The sequence below is a fragment of the Sminthopsis crassicaudata genome, chromosome 5 (genome assembly GCF_048593235.1).
Source record: "Sminthopsis crassicaudata isolate SCR6 chromosome 5, ASM4859323v1, whole genome shotgun sequence".
Taxonomy (NCBI): domain Eukaryota; kingdom Metazoa; phylum Chordata; class Mammalia; order Dasyuromorphia; family Dasyuridae; genus Sminthopsis; species Sminthopsis crassicaudata.
In genome coordinates, this window is record NC_133621.1 from 45,444,146 (window position 1) to 45,458,998 (window position 14,853).

The 14,853-nt window shown below is 33.3% G+C and overlaps 1 protein-coding gene across 5 annotated transcripts in view; it reads right to left on the bottom strand.

Annotated features, from left to right (window-relative positions):
• The window catches only part of ANKIB1 (ankyrin repeat and IBR domain containing 1), a 140,066-nt gene that overhangs the window by 22,201 nt on the left and 103,012 nt on the right, over nt 1-14,853 (bottom strand). For all 5 annotated transcript variants that reach the window (XM_074272252.1, XM_074272249.1, XM_074272250.1 and 2 more), the window contains 3 exons: nt 13,855-13,943; nt 4,534-4,664; nt 61-195 (listed from right to left, as the gene is read on the bottom strand). In XM_074272252.1, coding sequence (XP_074128353.1) covers nt 61-195; nt 4,534-4,664; nt 13,855-13,943 — 355 coding nt within the window. The remainder of the gene's footprint in view (nt 1-60; nt 196-4,533; nt 4,665-13,854; nt 13,944-14,853) is intronic.

The following is a 14,853-nucleotide window of genomic DNA, read 5'->3' on the forward strand; positions in this document are numbered from 1 at the left end:
TAAATGCCCTCAAGGTACCAATATAAACTGGACAGGCATTTTAGTTTAATTTCTTCTCACCTCCACTGTCATTTCCTTGGACTGCTCCTCCACATGCTGAATGACTTCATACCGAGTGCATCTGTAATAGCCTCCAGTCGAAGAGCTATGTTTCTTCCATTCTTCCAGGCAAATCCAGCAGAAATCATATTTGCACTTCAGGGAAAAACACAGACACACACACACATACCTTTTCATATCAACAACATACAGATTAATTTGGGTCTGTTGTCTAAATTAAAAGAGAGTAGGAAATATGGAAAGCAGTGCCATAAAGGCTGAAGGGAAAGAAGGCAATGAAGAAAGAAAGGGTTTGGCTATGCAGGAAAAAAAATGACATCCATGTGAAAAACACACAAGGATAGGATTAAAAGTTCATTTAAACAATATAATTTAAAGCAGGAAGGAAAGCAGGGATAGACTACTTTCCTAAAGTGCATGTTTATTTTCTATGCATAAGCAAATCAAAATCTTTGCTGCTCCTCTACTACTCTCTTATGATTTAAGTTTTCAGAAAGCAGGGACTGATGCACACCAAGTTCATTCACTTTGTAGAAATGAAAGGCAGAGAAAAAAACCCAGGGCTTAATATCTGCAGAGAACTCTCCTTCCCCTTGGATTCTCATTGGATATTATTTTCCAACATTCCATTACTCCAAATTTTCAATTATTCATACCAGAATACAAATCCTAGGGTAATTACATTGTATAAAAATATGTACATAAAACATCATCCATACTGCATGAACAAACACTAGTGGCAAAGATACATTATTTGTGAATGTTTCAGTCTGACATATTTAAATTCCTTCAAGAGAATGTCTCATTGTGAGTTAGAAGTGGAATTCTTTCCCCCCCGCCCTCCTGAGGCTGGGTTAAGTGACTTGCCCAGGGTCACACAGCTAGGAAGTGTTAAGTGTCTGAGACTAGATTTGAACTCGGGTCTTCCTGAATTCAGGGCTGGTGCTCTATCCACTGTGCCACATAGCTGCCCCGGAATTGATTCTTAAAGGCCTTGCCATCAGCTCTGGCATATTCTGTTAATGTGCAAAGTTTTCAAAATATGGTTATTGTGATAAAATGTCTATGGCTTGAGGAAATTTGGAGAAAGTCACCATCATGTTAAATTCAATTTAAGTTTTAAACTAATGCAATTTTTGAAGGACATTTATGAAGCCACTGAAGAATAATGATCTACACTGGCTAAGGGAATACCCACAATGATTAAATAATAGATTCTTATAGTAATAAAATACAGATTCTTAAAAAATTGTGTCTAAGAATTGTTAATGTTTTCCCTTTTTCTATATAAAAACTATTTAAAACTATACGAACACTTTGTTATTTAATTATGAAAAGCAATTGTTATAATTGAATTACATCTTATCCCTGAGAATAAAAAACTGAATCATATTAAAAAAAACAAAAATGAAAATAACACTCCCAAAACAAAACCATTTACTGAGAACCACAGTAGGCTCTATGTATAAAGTGATGTGATTCAGGCTAATTGTACACTATTTCAAAGTCTGACTCTTTTTGTACAGCAAAATAACTGTTTGGACATATATACATATCTTGTATTTAATGTATACTTTAACATATTTAACATGTATTGGTCAACTTGCTATCTAGGGAAGGGGGTGGGAGGGAAGGAGGGGAAAAATTGGAACAAAAGGTTTTGCAATTATCAATGCTGTAAAATTACCCATGCATATATCTGGTAAATAAAAACTATAATTTAAAAAAACTAACTAAATAAATAAAGTGGTGTGACTGGTGCTGGCATGAATGCCATGTTAAACAATACTATATTATTATATTAAAAATAAATTAACTTTCAAATTTAACCCCATAATCTATGAGTTGTCTTTTACTTTATGCTTTTTCAATTTCAAACAAGTATATTTTTTTCATTCTATAAATCTAATTATGTAATTTCTTTTTAGTAAATATAAAAAATATTTGGGGTGTTTACTCTACTTAACTCTACTTAAAAGTAATGAATTTTTTCCCTCTTCACAAATACAACTAATCAACAAACATAAGTAAGTTTATAAACCAGCCTTACATTTGGTTGTCACAATTCAGCCAAGTAACATTGTCTTAAGACCCAAATAAAATTAAATGGGAAAGCACTTGCCATTGTCATACTATGTCTCATTTATTCAGCAACTCATTCAAATAAGCAATCTGCCTAAACATTTACTATTATGCAAGAAACAGCATAATTTTCTGTTGTTTCAGCTAAAATTTGCCAGAGAAATATTTATTAATAATCAAATATGAGTAATTTGCTTGGGGAGATAATCTGACTTACAGAATTTCCTTTTGCTAATTAAATAATCCCCTGATAGAAGATCCAACTCAAATTGTATGTTTATTATGAAAAAACAAAACAAAACAAAGTAAAAATACTTAGTTTTAATTTTTCAATTATTTTTCAAATAATTTTTTTGGGGGTGGTGGTGGTAGTAGAGGAGGGAACAAAAAGTTTCTCTCTTCATCTGGTTAATGATATTGACTTCTCAGGAAACTAAAGAGATTCCTCTATTTTGATTTGTTCCAGAAACCAAAGTCATGTTTACTACATTAATCTTTAATTTCATATATAAAATTGAGATCTGAACGCTTTAGGCTTTGTAAAAACCAAGTGAGGAGCACTGGGGTACGTGCTATGCAGGGATACAAAGCTACATGATATGCAACTGCTTGTTTGTGTATGCCCTAAATGCAGAAGTCATTTAATAAATGCTTATAGATATTATTCACTGAATGAGGACCACTTTCTGCTTTATTTTCATTGCCACTTCTAACACAAATAACAGAAAAATCCAGTTTACTAATAAAAACTGAAAAAAGTCTACTATCCCATTAATTTGTAATTAAATTAATTGTAATTAGATAATAATTACTTGAGAGAAATGACAAAAAATAACAGTTTCTTAGGAACCTGAAGAAAGAAGTGAGGAGAATCAGAATAATTTTGAAAGACAACTCTGATGATAAAGAATGCTACTACCTGCCCCTGAGAGAGATGTGATAGACTAATACCATATGACATGAGAAATGAATTTTTGAATTTGGCATAAATGGGAAGTTTGTCTTAACCATGTATATTTGGGTTTTTGGGTTTATATGAAGAGTTTTTCTACTTAGATCTGCATTCCAAGTTTATAGATCCACATCACTCTCACATTGGTTTATGAACTTTGTAGGAATATAAACATTTAAAGTTCCATGGTACTGGTCATACTTATTGTCATTAACTTCAATACTGCTACTAATAATATGAAATTGATGAGTCCTTCAATGCTAAAAAATATGAGGTAACAATTTTAAAAAATCTTTTGCTGAGGTTTCTTAAATATTAGATGTTTTAGTGTCAGAGAAAACTATAATTAAAGTATAAGCAATCTCAAAATTGTTTAACATTGGCTCAATTCAATTTTAAACTTCTAAGCAACTAAATCCAGGATTCATTTAATACTCTAATTCCAAAAATTTATTCAGCTACGTCACCTTTTCATAAAACAGGACACGGAGCCAATGATCAGTCCATTAGTAGATTGTAAATGTATGCTGATATTTATGTTCTCCATATAAGTAATAGTTTAAAGCCATGAGTATGTAAAAATGTTACAGGTTTTCTTTTCTTTTCTTTTTGTTTTTTTAATAAATGCTTTATTCTATTATTTTAATCAACCAACTGATAGCTAATTAAGAAGGGCCCACTAAGTGCTTATCAGAGTAAAGTGATACCAATGAGGATACTCCCTTGCTTATAAAGCAGATTCATTTTTTTAGTCACAGAAAACTTCCTGGTAAACAGAGAAAAGAAGTGATTTTTTTTTAAGGTCACCTAACAAGCCCACATTAAAGGAAGCACCAAATCCTAAATGTTCTTATTCAGAGGAAGGGTGGTCCTTGGTCACTACTTCTTGTAGCTTCTCACTGTGTTGGTTAATATTGATAAATAACACTTGTACTTGTTTTTTCTTTCCTCATACTAACAGATGAGCTTTAAAAAAAAAAAAAAGATTGTTTTTAATGTGCTAATGTACTTAAAAAGAAATCACTGTGAGAATAAAAGTGTCCAACTTGGTAAAAACTTTTTATTTTATAATCCTGATTTTTAATTTAATTATAGATTTTTTTTTACTAATATTTAGAGATTGGGGGAGGGGGAGATAAGTAGCTCCAGAAGAAAAGAATTAACTTGTAGATGACAAAAATGTTTTAAACTAATTCAGAGATAAAAAATATTAGTCATCAATTCTGATATTTCTCAACTCCAACTCTAACCCTAAACATATTAAGAATTAACACTAATTTTATCACAGTCACAACCACATAAGGTAAAAAACTCAATCTCTTACAACTAATCTGAAAGACTATATGATTTACTTGCATATAAATGCCTTCTTAAGAATTATAATCAAATTAAATTAAAATTCCATTTAAAAAGTATAAAAAAATCTCTCAGGCTCTTACCTTAGCACACTGCATGTGATTGCAACCCTCATTCTTCTGTATAGGAGATTTACAGTTGGCACAAGGCTTGGAGTTCGTTAACAACCAAAGACAATTGGCAGCATCCTCATAAGCTTCACTCACTCCCACGACTTTGAAATACCAAGTCATAGAAAGAATAAAGGTATAAAATGTCATAAAAATACTTCATGTGGATTATTTTCATCCCTTAAAAGGAAGAATTTTCTTGCCAAGACAAAAGCAAATGTTTTACACTTTATTTAAAAACAGAATAAAAGCATGGCTACAAGAAATGACACCTCTAAGACAAAATTATGAAACCTAAATTGAAATTAATTCTTGAATGTTGTCAGAATTAACTTCTTTCAGAATAGCAAAATTCTTTAATGTGAATAACTGATTAAATGGTTAAATTATCTGAGTCTGGCTGAGTTTCTTGGATAAAAGTAATTTCTTCATTGAAATAAGGTAAACCATGAATCAGCTTCACAGGAAGCTATTATTGGCACAAATTTACATATACTGTGAAATGCATGTCAACTTTTTTTGAATTTCAGCATCTTTACTTATCTACATCCTTGTGAACTGAATCAACATTTCACACCTTTTGTGTCAGCCAATGTTTCATTTATATTAAATTTTTAATAAATGAATCAGTCTGCATTTGCTTGCATGATTCTGATCAATTTTTTTTTTTCTCAAACAATACCACACCAACCACTGTTTGGCTTAAGTAATGTTTTTGGGGGGAGAAGGGAGAAATGATCTTTTTTTAAAATATGTGGGAAAAAATTTCTCCTCTTAAGGTATCTTTCAACTTTATAGCCTGTGAGGAGGTAATTATATATTATTTTTTCGTTTTGTGGGTGAGGAAATAAGATTTAGAGCAGCTCAGTGCCATGCCCCTGATTGCCATTTCAGGATTTCTATGATGTGGGTAATCCCACACCCACTGGTACATATGCAAGCCTGTCAGGTCTCCTCACCTTGTATGGACTTCCGTCCATATCCCTAAATATATGTTTTCTTTAAGGGCTCTATCCATAATCCTGTGGCCCTTTCTTTATATCTTTCAACATTTAATGGATCCCAATGTAGCCCACAGTTTGATCATACTTAAGTCTTCCCTCTTACTACAAGATGAGTAAATTGTCCTTTTGAGGCATAAGATTCTATCTTTTTTACTATTACTTCAGCAAAATTGTTCAATGGTGATGCATTAAAAGCCTATTTTACATCCTAGGTTTCTTTCTATTGCCTTAAAGTTGGCTTTCAAGTTTAATTTGTTGGATTCTTGTACCTTGTACTTCACAGCTACCTGCTATCATTGCAAGAATATTATCAAATGGTCTTTGTTTTAGAGAAAAGCTTCAAATCAATGAAAACATTATACAATTTTCCAAATGCAATACATATTTCCTGGTCTACTATTCAATTCTGGGTTTGGGTTATTATATACTCAAAGGTGTCTCTCCAAATTATGTTCCGCAGATGAATCACTTCTCTGGGACATTCACCTAAGTTCATACAATTATCTGGAAAATAGGCATTTTTTCCATGTACTTAATTTTTCATGTGTGGATAATATGGTAGAAATTCTTTTGATTATGGATGTCTATGTCAGCAAGCTCTGAAATGTTTTGAGGCTTGATGCAATCAGCATATATCATCATCTGCAAATAGGAGCAATTGAAGGACTTTACCACACACAACATCCTGTATTTGGACTTCGTTCTCTACCACATTAATGACAAAGCAAACACTTTTGGCAAGCCTATGTTATCATGTTGCATTTCTTATTTGTTCTTAAAAATCACAGGGTTAAATACAGTTATTTCCTGTTAGATAGTTAAAGGAATTTTGATCAATGCAACATGAATGGAAGAAACCTTTGTGGAAGAGCTTTTAACATAGCATTGTACTGCACTGAATAAAGTTTTAAACATACAAATTTACATTCATGAATATTTTACAAAATTTCTAGACTGTCAAAATCTTTCAAAAAATTCCAATTCTGTCAGATTTTCCAGATTTGAGCCATCCACAAATCTCAAAAATTCAATAAGTATAATGTTATCTAAATTACTGATTGAACAAAATTAGGCCAACAATTCACTAATTATCAAAAGACAGATTGTTCAAAAAGTTTCCAAATCTGTTCAACTGAAACATCATTTAGCTCACAAATTTTTGCTGTCCACAATGGTATTGTGACATGTTTTATCAAATTCTCTGATGGAATCTAAGAATGCCATTTGTATAATATAATCAGTCATGAGCTCCTTCCCCTCCTCTCCACTTAATACAACATTTACTTTTACAAGATTTTGGTCTCTATTTATTCCTCCCTTCCCCTCTGCAAGAGGTCAAGCAATTTTATGTTATTTATGTACAATCATATTAAACATAGTTACATAGTTACTTTGTGAAAGAAGCAGAACAAGAAACCACAAAAAAGAAGGGGAAAAAAGAAAAAAAAAAAAAAAAAGTGAAAATAATGATTCCATTTGTATTCAGACTACATAGCTCTTTCTCTAGAAATTGAATAGCATTTTCCATCCTGAGTCTTTTGGAGATACTTACATGAACTGATGCTAAGTGAAATGAGCATAAGTAGGAGAATATTATACGTGACAAGAAGATGATTCAATGATCTTGTGATGATGAGAGCCATCTATACCCAGAGAGAGGACTGTGGGAACTAAGTGTGGACCACAGCATAGCATTTTCACTTCTTTTGTTGTTTGCTTGAATTTTTATTTTTTTCCCCTTTTATGATCAGATTCTTCTTGTGCAGCAAGATAACTATAAAAATATGTATGCCTATATTGGATTTACATATATTTTTACCATGTTTAACATATATTGGACGACTTGCCATCTAAGGGGGAGGAAAGGGTGGAAATTAGAACACAAAGTTTTGCAAGGGTCAATGGTGAAAAATTATCCTTGCAAATGTTTTGAGAAAAAAAAAGCTGTAATTTTAAAAAAAGTCCTTTGCCCATCATTTCTTAAGAAAATTCTAAAGTATTCCATTACATCCCCTTCTTTTCTTTCCCTTTAAAGTAATAGGTCTTTTGTGTCACTTCACATAATGTAATTTACCCCATTTTTGTCTCCCCCTTTCATCTTCTCCCAGTACAATCCTTTTTTCACTCCTTAATTTCTTTTAATATCATCCCACAAATCATCACCTTATATTCACACCCTTTGTGTCTGTATACCCCTTCTAACTGCCCTAACGGAGATATAGTTCTCAAGAGTTGCAATATCATCTTTGTGTATAGAGATGCAAACACTTTAACCTTTAAATGTTTTTTTTTTGTTTTTTTTCTTTCCTGTTTAGCTTTAAATGCTTGTTTTGAGTCTTGTATTTGAGATCAAATTTTCTGTTTAGTTCTGATCTTTTCATAAGAAATGACAAAGTCCCCGATTTCATTGAATGTCCATCTTTCTCCCTAAAAGATATGCTCCACTTTGCTGGGTAGTTGGTTCTAGGCTGTAGTTCAAGTCCAGACATGGCCCTTTGCTGTATCTTATTCCAGGTACGCTGATTTTTTAATGTAAAAAGTCATGCCTAATCCTGACTGTGGCTCCTTGGTATTTGAATAATTTTGCTTTGTTTTTTTTCCTGTTTGCCTGCAGTATTTTCTCCTTGACCTAGTAATTCTGGAATTTGGCTACAATATTCCTTGGAGTTTTTATTTTGGGATCTCTTTCAGGAGGTGATTGATAGATTTTTTCATTCTTTGATTTTTTTTTCCTTTGATTCTAATAGAGTCATCAGCTTCCATTTGCACAATTTTGGTTTTTAACGTACACTTATTTTTTGGTTAGCTTTTGTACTTTCTTTTCCATTTGGCTAATTTTTCATTTAAAGAAATTCTTTTTTAGTGGACCTTTTTTTGAGGGGGCATTTGGCCAACTAATTTTTTTTAAAGGAATTGTTTTCTTCATTCAATTTTTGTCCTGTTTTCCAAGCCGTTGACACTCTCTTGCATATTTCTCATCCTTCTCCCCCTCCCATTTTTCTTCTCTCTTGATTTTTAAAACCTTTTTTGCTCTCTTTCAATAAGACTTTTGGGGGCAGACACCAATTCATATCAATTTTGAAGTGTGCAATTAAGAATTTTGTCTTCTGATTTGGTGCTTTTGATCTTCCTTATTACCATAATAGCTTTTCATGGTCAAGGTTACTTTTTTGATTTTTTGTTAACTTTTTTTGGCCCATTGTGTGGCTTTTAAAATTGAGTTCTGTTCTTGGGATACAGGAGTGCTGTTCCAAGCTTCTTTTGCCAGGAGTCATGGGTGAAATCATTGGCTTTGAGCTCTGGGGTATCAGGTGTAACATGACTTGCTTGCTGGGCTGGAGTGGTGTGGCCTAGTTACTTCTCGTCTTTTTTCTGGGGCTGGTGGCCCTGCTGCTGACCCGCTGTGCCACTAGTCCATTGAGCCAGGACCTAGGGGTCTCAGTTGCTAATCTGTGCTGTGACTAAGCTTCCTATTGGCTTGCTCAGATACTTTACTCTTTAACCAAAACCTAAACGTCTTCCATTTCTTTATAACTTTTGTCAGTCCAGAATCTATTCAACAGTTTATTTTTTTTACTTTTTTTATTTTTTAAAAACATTGTTTCTGAGTTACTGGGGAGAGCTTGGGCAACTTTCTGGCTTGTGGATGACATCTTGGCTCCGCTCCCTCCATGAGCTTTTTAAGATGAAATTATTTCCTTTTAAAAAAAGTGCTCATAAACTCTTTCTTTGATAATATGTTCTAGAATTTTGGAAGGGACTTAAAGTGACTATTTTCTAATTAAAAGAATCTACATTTCTCCATACCCAATTCTGTGACATCTTTCTCATTCTCTAGAGTTTTTCAAAGTTCATTGAAAATGACAAAGAACATTTGCAAGATCTTTATAGTAACCCAGTTTTTCTTTCAGATCTGGTGTTCTGAACTGACTGAAGAAAGCTGGATGTTCTCTTACTTACCATCATGTCATATACCTCAGGCTGAGATGTGTTATTATCATACTTTATTCTCGATTTCCCCAACTGAAGATCACTTTCCTTTGCAGGATAACAAAACAAGATAAGAAATAAGTGGTTTTGATCTTTAGTATTCTTGAAGTTATTTTTATGAGATAATAAAACTCTTTGGAATTAATTTTATTTGCCATTTACTTTATCTTTTGAATATGCCTTTTAAAATTGAATTATTCAAGATTTGTCTGTTCAGCCACGGCTCGTTTTAGAGTTTCCTTTAACTTTCTTAATAGAGTCATTTGTGCTTGTATCCTTAAAATTTTGTTTTTCAAGGCATCCTAAGAATCTTGAGCCAATCACACACAGAATGGTAGACACAGAATAACACTTGGGCTTCCCATTACTAGAATGTTCATCAGATTGTGCTTGGCCTTTCTCAATTCTCCATGAACTCTAGGAAGGCCTCTTCTATCAGGGTTTCCAAGCTGTTCTGGGATGGTCCTATCACATTCTTGTATGGCATGATACTTTTCTAAGACCTTAATAATTTATTATAAAATTTTGCTAGGGTTGAATAATAAACTCTTCGTTCTAGCATTTATCCTTTTATCCTTTAAAAAAATTGACAACCTTTTTTGTTTCTAATCCTGTGGCATTTTTACTATTCCCTATAATTCCACACAGATCATTGATAAAAGTCTACCTCTTCATGTATAAAAGTTTAGAATTCTAAAACATAATTTGCTTTAGTTGAGTAACTTGAATTTATTTAAAGTCACGAAGCTTTCTTTTAATATGCTGGGCTTTCCTGTTAGGTAATTTATCCTACTTTTCTCCCCAAAAATGATTGTCCTCAATAGTGAAGCAAAATAATGAATAGTTCTTATTTTTCAATATCATCTACCAACATCGCACCTATTAGAGTCTATCTTCTCTTTGCATGGCATATATGATAAAAAGCCTTTTGTGTTAGCCTTTAATAGTTTCCCAAAGTTTTAGACCATTTAGATTTCTTAAAAATATTTTTAGACATCTATGTCACTTATTAATTGGTTCCCAATAAAAATACAACTTTAGATGAATTGTTACAGTTATAATTAGTTTGATATATAAATAACAATTTAACAAATGAAACACATTCCTGAGTGGCTAAAATTCAGATGAAAAAAGCTTAGAATTTATTTTTCCATAGATGGTAAAAATGAAAAATAAGTCAAGAAGGAATGCTAATCAGCTTAAAATATAAAGACCTGAGATATGAACTCCTCAACATCCCTTGAGATCTGTGCAGAGCTAAAATATATGAGGAGGGGAGGGGGAATCCAGGGACAAGACTAGAAATGAAAAGGGAAAAAGGTTAATTATTTTGCCCCTCCTAGGTATTTTTTGTCTAAATTTAAATCTAAAGAGAAATAATTATGAGTTTTTGGTTTTTTCCCCTAAAAACAAAACAACCCCCCCACCCCCCCAAAAGCAAAAATTACACTATGCAATAATAGTGATAATATAATCCATCTGGATATAATTCTCAAAAAAGGACACAATAATGCAAAGTACTGGAACAATTAGGGAAGGAGCAGACAAATGGTCAAGAGTTGGTACCTAGGAGTTCAAGAATCAATTTCCCTGACAATCTTCTTAAAGAGACATAGAAGAACAAGATAAATAACAGGGCACTGATTTTGAGATTTCATTTTTGTTGTTTTCTAATCCTTTGTATTATATAAGTACTTAGGCAGAACAATTAATTTGATGATTCCTTGATCTTTACATGGATTATTAAATATCCAAAAAAGATAACTACAAATTTTTTAATGTAAGCATCCCACTATATGCAGTCCAACTCAAATTGGGAATCAGTACAAGGACTTGTGTTCAGGAATTGAAGTAATGATTGGGAAACATATCATTATAGAAAACACCTGAGGGCATGTGTATTGGTGACAGTAAAGTGCTAAAGGTGTGATGATACTGAAGGATAACTTAATGTGAGGCTATACAAAAAGACATCAATCTCTTTAAAATGTTTCTCTCTATCCCCTCTAATAGAATCACTCACAATAGGGTCATCAGAATGAAATTTAGAAATCAGCTCTTCCTGTCTTGATTATAATTAGGTAAAATAAGTTCTCAAACATTATTGCCTTGGTAAGAGTTTCGTGTTTTGTATCAGTAATATTAACCACTTCCTCTATCTGACTATAAGAGACTTGCATCAGGGAAGGAAAAAAGGAACACTTACTTATCAAGTGCCTATTACATATATATATATACGCCAAACACTGCTCAGAACTTTACAAATATTGCCTCATTCGATCCCCAAAACAACTCTAGGAGACCACTGCTAGCTATTTCAGAATGATCCCTTTTGATTTATCCCTCTTTTTATCTATATCCAAATGCTCTCTTCATCATGCTTCCTCCCTTCCAGGATATTTCTGCACAGATATCCACTGCCATGTTCTAGTAATGAGTTTAGTCTTACTTTCAGTGATACTTATATGAAGCTGTTGGTTGTCCTACAATCTTCAAGAAGAACAAAATGACACCATTATGTTAGAGTCAACATAGTGTCCGACTATGGCTGATGAGACCTATACAAGCTTGGAATCTTCTGCCATAGGTTAGACAGAAATAGTTCCTGTGAACATTGAGATAGAGTCACTAACTGTACATCTCACATATTTTCTGAGTTAATTCTTCTTTGCTTATAGAACATAGCACTTTCTTTGATGAAGGCATAACATGCAGAGTGGTCCTGTGCCAATATCTCCCATGTTATACAATCAAATCTAAAGTTCTTAAAAGAGACCTTGAGAGTGTCCTTGAATTACGTTTTCTGACCCTTTGTGATTGCTTGCCATGTATGAGTTCTCCATAAGATAATCTATTTGGTGAGCACACATTTGGTATTCGAACAATGTGGCCAGCCCAACAAAGTTGTGCCCTCTGCAGTAGAGCTGGAAAGCTGGGCAGTTTAATCTGAGAAAGGGCCTGTGTCTGGTGTCTCATACTGCCAGGGGAACTTCAGAATCTTCCTGAGACAATAAATGGAAGCAATTCACTTTCTTGCCATGAAGCTGGTATACTATCTGAGATTTACAGGCAGCGTACAATGATGAAGTCAGCACAAGGTTCTGTAGACCTCCAGTCTGGTAGTCTAAGACCTCTCCTCTCTCACACACTTTCCTTTGGAGCCTCCCAAACATTGAGCTAGTTCTGGCAATGCATGTGCCAACCTCATTCTCAATGGGTACAGTTTTGGAAAGTATACAGCCAAGGTAAGCAAACTTATATGTAGCATTCAAAACTTCTCCATTTGCTGTGTGGTGCTGACTAATGGAGTTCTCCTGTGTTTCCTTGGTGTTAACTGTTAAGCCAAAATTAGCATAAGCAGCAGAGAATCAATCCATATTTTATTGCATCTCAGCTTCAGAGGCTACAATGAGTGCCCAATCATTTGCAAAGAAAAAAATCATGCACTAACACTTCCTCCACCTTAGTTTTGGTTTATAACCTTTTCAAGTAGAAGAACTGACTATCTGTGCAGTAGCTGTCTTTGATACCATATTTGTGCTCATTGAAGGAATTTTGACAACATGGCTGAAAACACCTTGCAATAAAATCTTAAACCTATCCTCTTACATGAGCATATAGACATCCAAAAACCTAAGTACTGTTTCTCTCTGACTCCTCAGTTATTTATTTACTCCTGTAAATTCCCAGACATTTTTGGTACCAGAAGAAGGAATCTCTTATGTTGTTGTCATTGAGAAAAATTTCTTGAAATTTCTTCTATATATTTTACTGAACCTATAACTCTAACTCCTAAAAAGTAGCTCAGATAAGTCTTACTTTTTGATATTTACTTTACCAGTTCAAAATGTACAAAGAAAATGGAAAACTTTAAAGGGCTGAGAAAGAATACAGTAATTACAGGGGCTAGAAAGCCTACTTCTCAATAAAAACAAAATTCCATGTATTCACAGAACTGAACCAATATTTACCACAGGAGACCATTTAAATGAGTTATTAGGAGGAACAGGAAACTTGAGCAGCAGCATAGTAGGGATTGGTGTGTGCCATGGAATGATGGTTTCTTCCATGTAACTCTTTTTTTGGGAACATCTGAAACTACTGTAACCAAAAGAAAGCAGAGGTGGAGGGTGCCCAGTAGCTCATGATAGTCAATGACCTAAGTTTTTAAGACTCAAGGAAAACTGATTTTTATAAGGTAAAAATTTTGAGAAGCATCTTTACATAATAGGTAAAGAATTCAGCATATCATAGTTTCAGAACCAAGTATATAACTCAAGTAGCTCAACATTTGGCTTACGTTCTTCTGGCTTCATTTCTGTTATCTTTTGCAGCCAATTTTTCCACGTTTGGCAGTCACAAGGCTCATGTGCTTCACCAAGGCACTCCCTGACAGAGGAAAAACAAAAAGCTATTTTTAAAATGTGAGCAGATGAACACATTTTATACTTTTCATATTACCAACATAAAGATAAGGAAAACAGATCAGAATTATTCCCATTAAAATATGAGGAAAACAGGTATAAAAGACTGAGGGGGCTGTTTTGAAGCAACAAAATAAATCCATGACAAATTAGCAAAGTAAAAACAGCTATTCAGCCCCTTACGGTTTGGAAGTGCCTTGCATACAAATCATTTCATCCTTACAGTAAGTAATATTATTATTATCCCCAATTTAGAAATGAGCAAAGCTAAGAGAAGTTAAATGACTTGTCCAGATCACACAGCTAAAAAGTGTTGGAAGCTAACTTTGAATTTAGGTCTTTTTGATCGCAAGCTCAGTGTTCTGTTTGTTGTGCCATTGAGCTGCCTATGAAGGTCTTAGGGATCAAACCCTCTAAGTTTAGAAAATTATGAAAAATTTTCTAATTACCTAATTATTAGAAATTACCTAATAATCCATCCATATGATTAAAAACTGTAAATTTTTATTGGTTATGTTCAATTACTACTGATATTTAAGTCAACCTTAGGAGGCTAATGTAGTTTTAAGGAGTTTTTCTTGTCATTGGCACTAGTGAAATTTGGAGTCACATATAACTTACATTTCAATAATTTTTCATGTATTATATAATGTGGAATTTCTTAACGCAAGGAAAAAACCAATACCTGAAGTCACTCATTGGTACTAAGACAGACACAGTAAAGAACACTCAAATATACCATTTGGGAAATCAGTGATAATTCCTTAAAATAAACGTTTGTGCAAATTCATTTGGAAGAGTTTCTCTAATTTCTCTTAACTCACAACTTTTCTAGTTAAAGTAAAAGGTCGTTATGGAGGTAATAGGGTAACCTC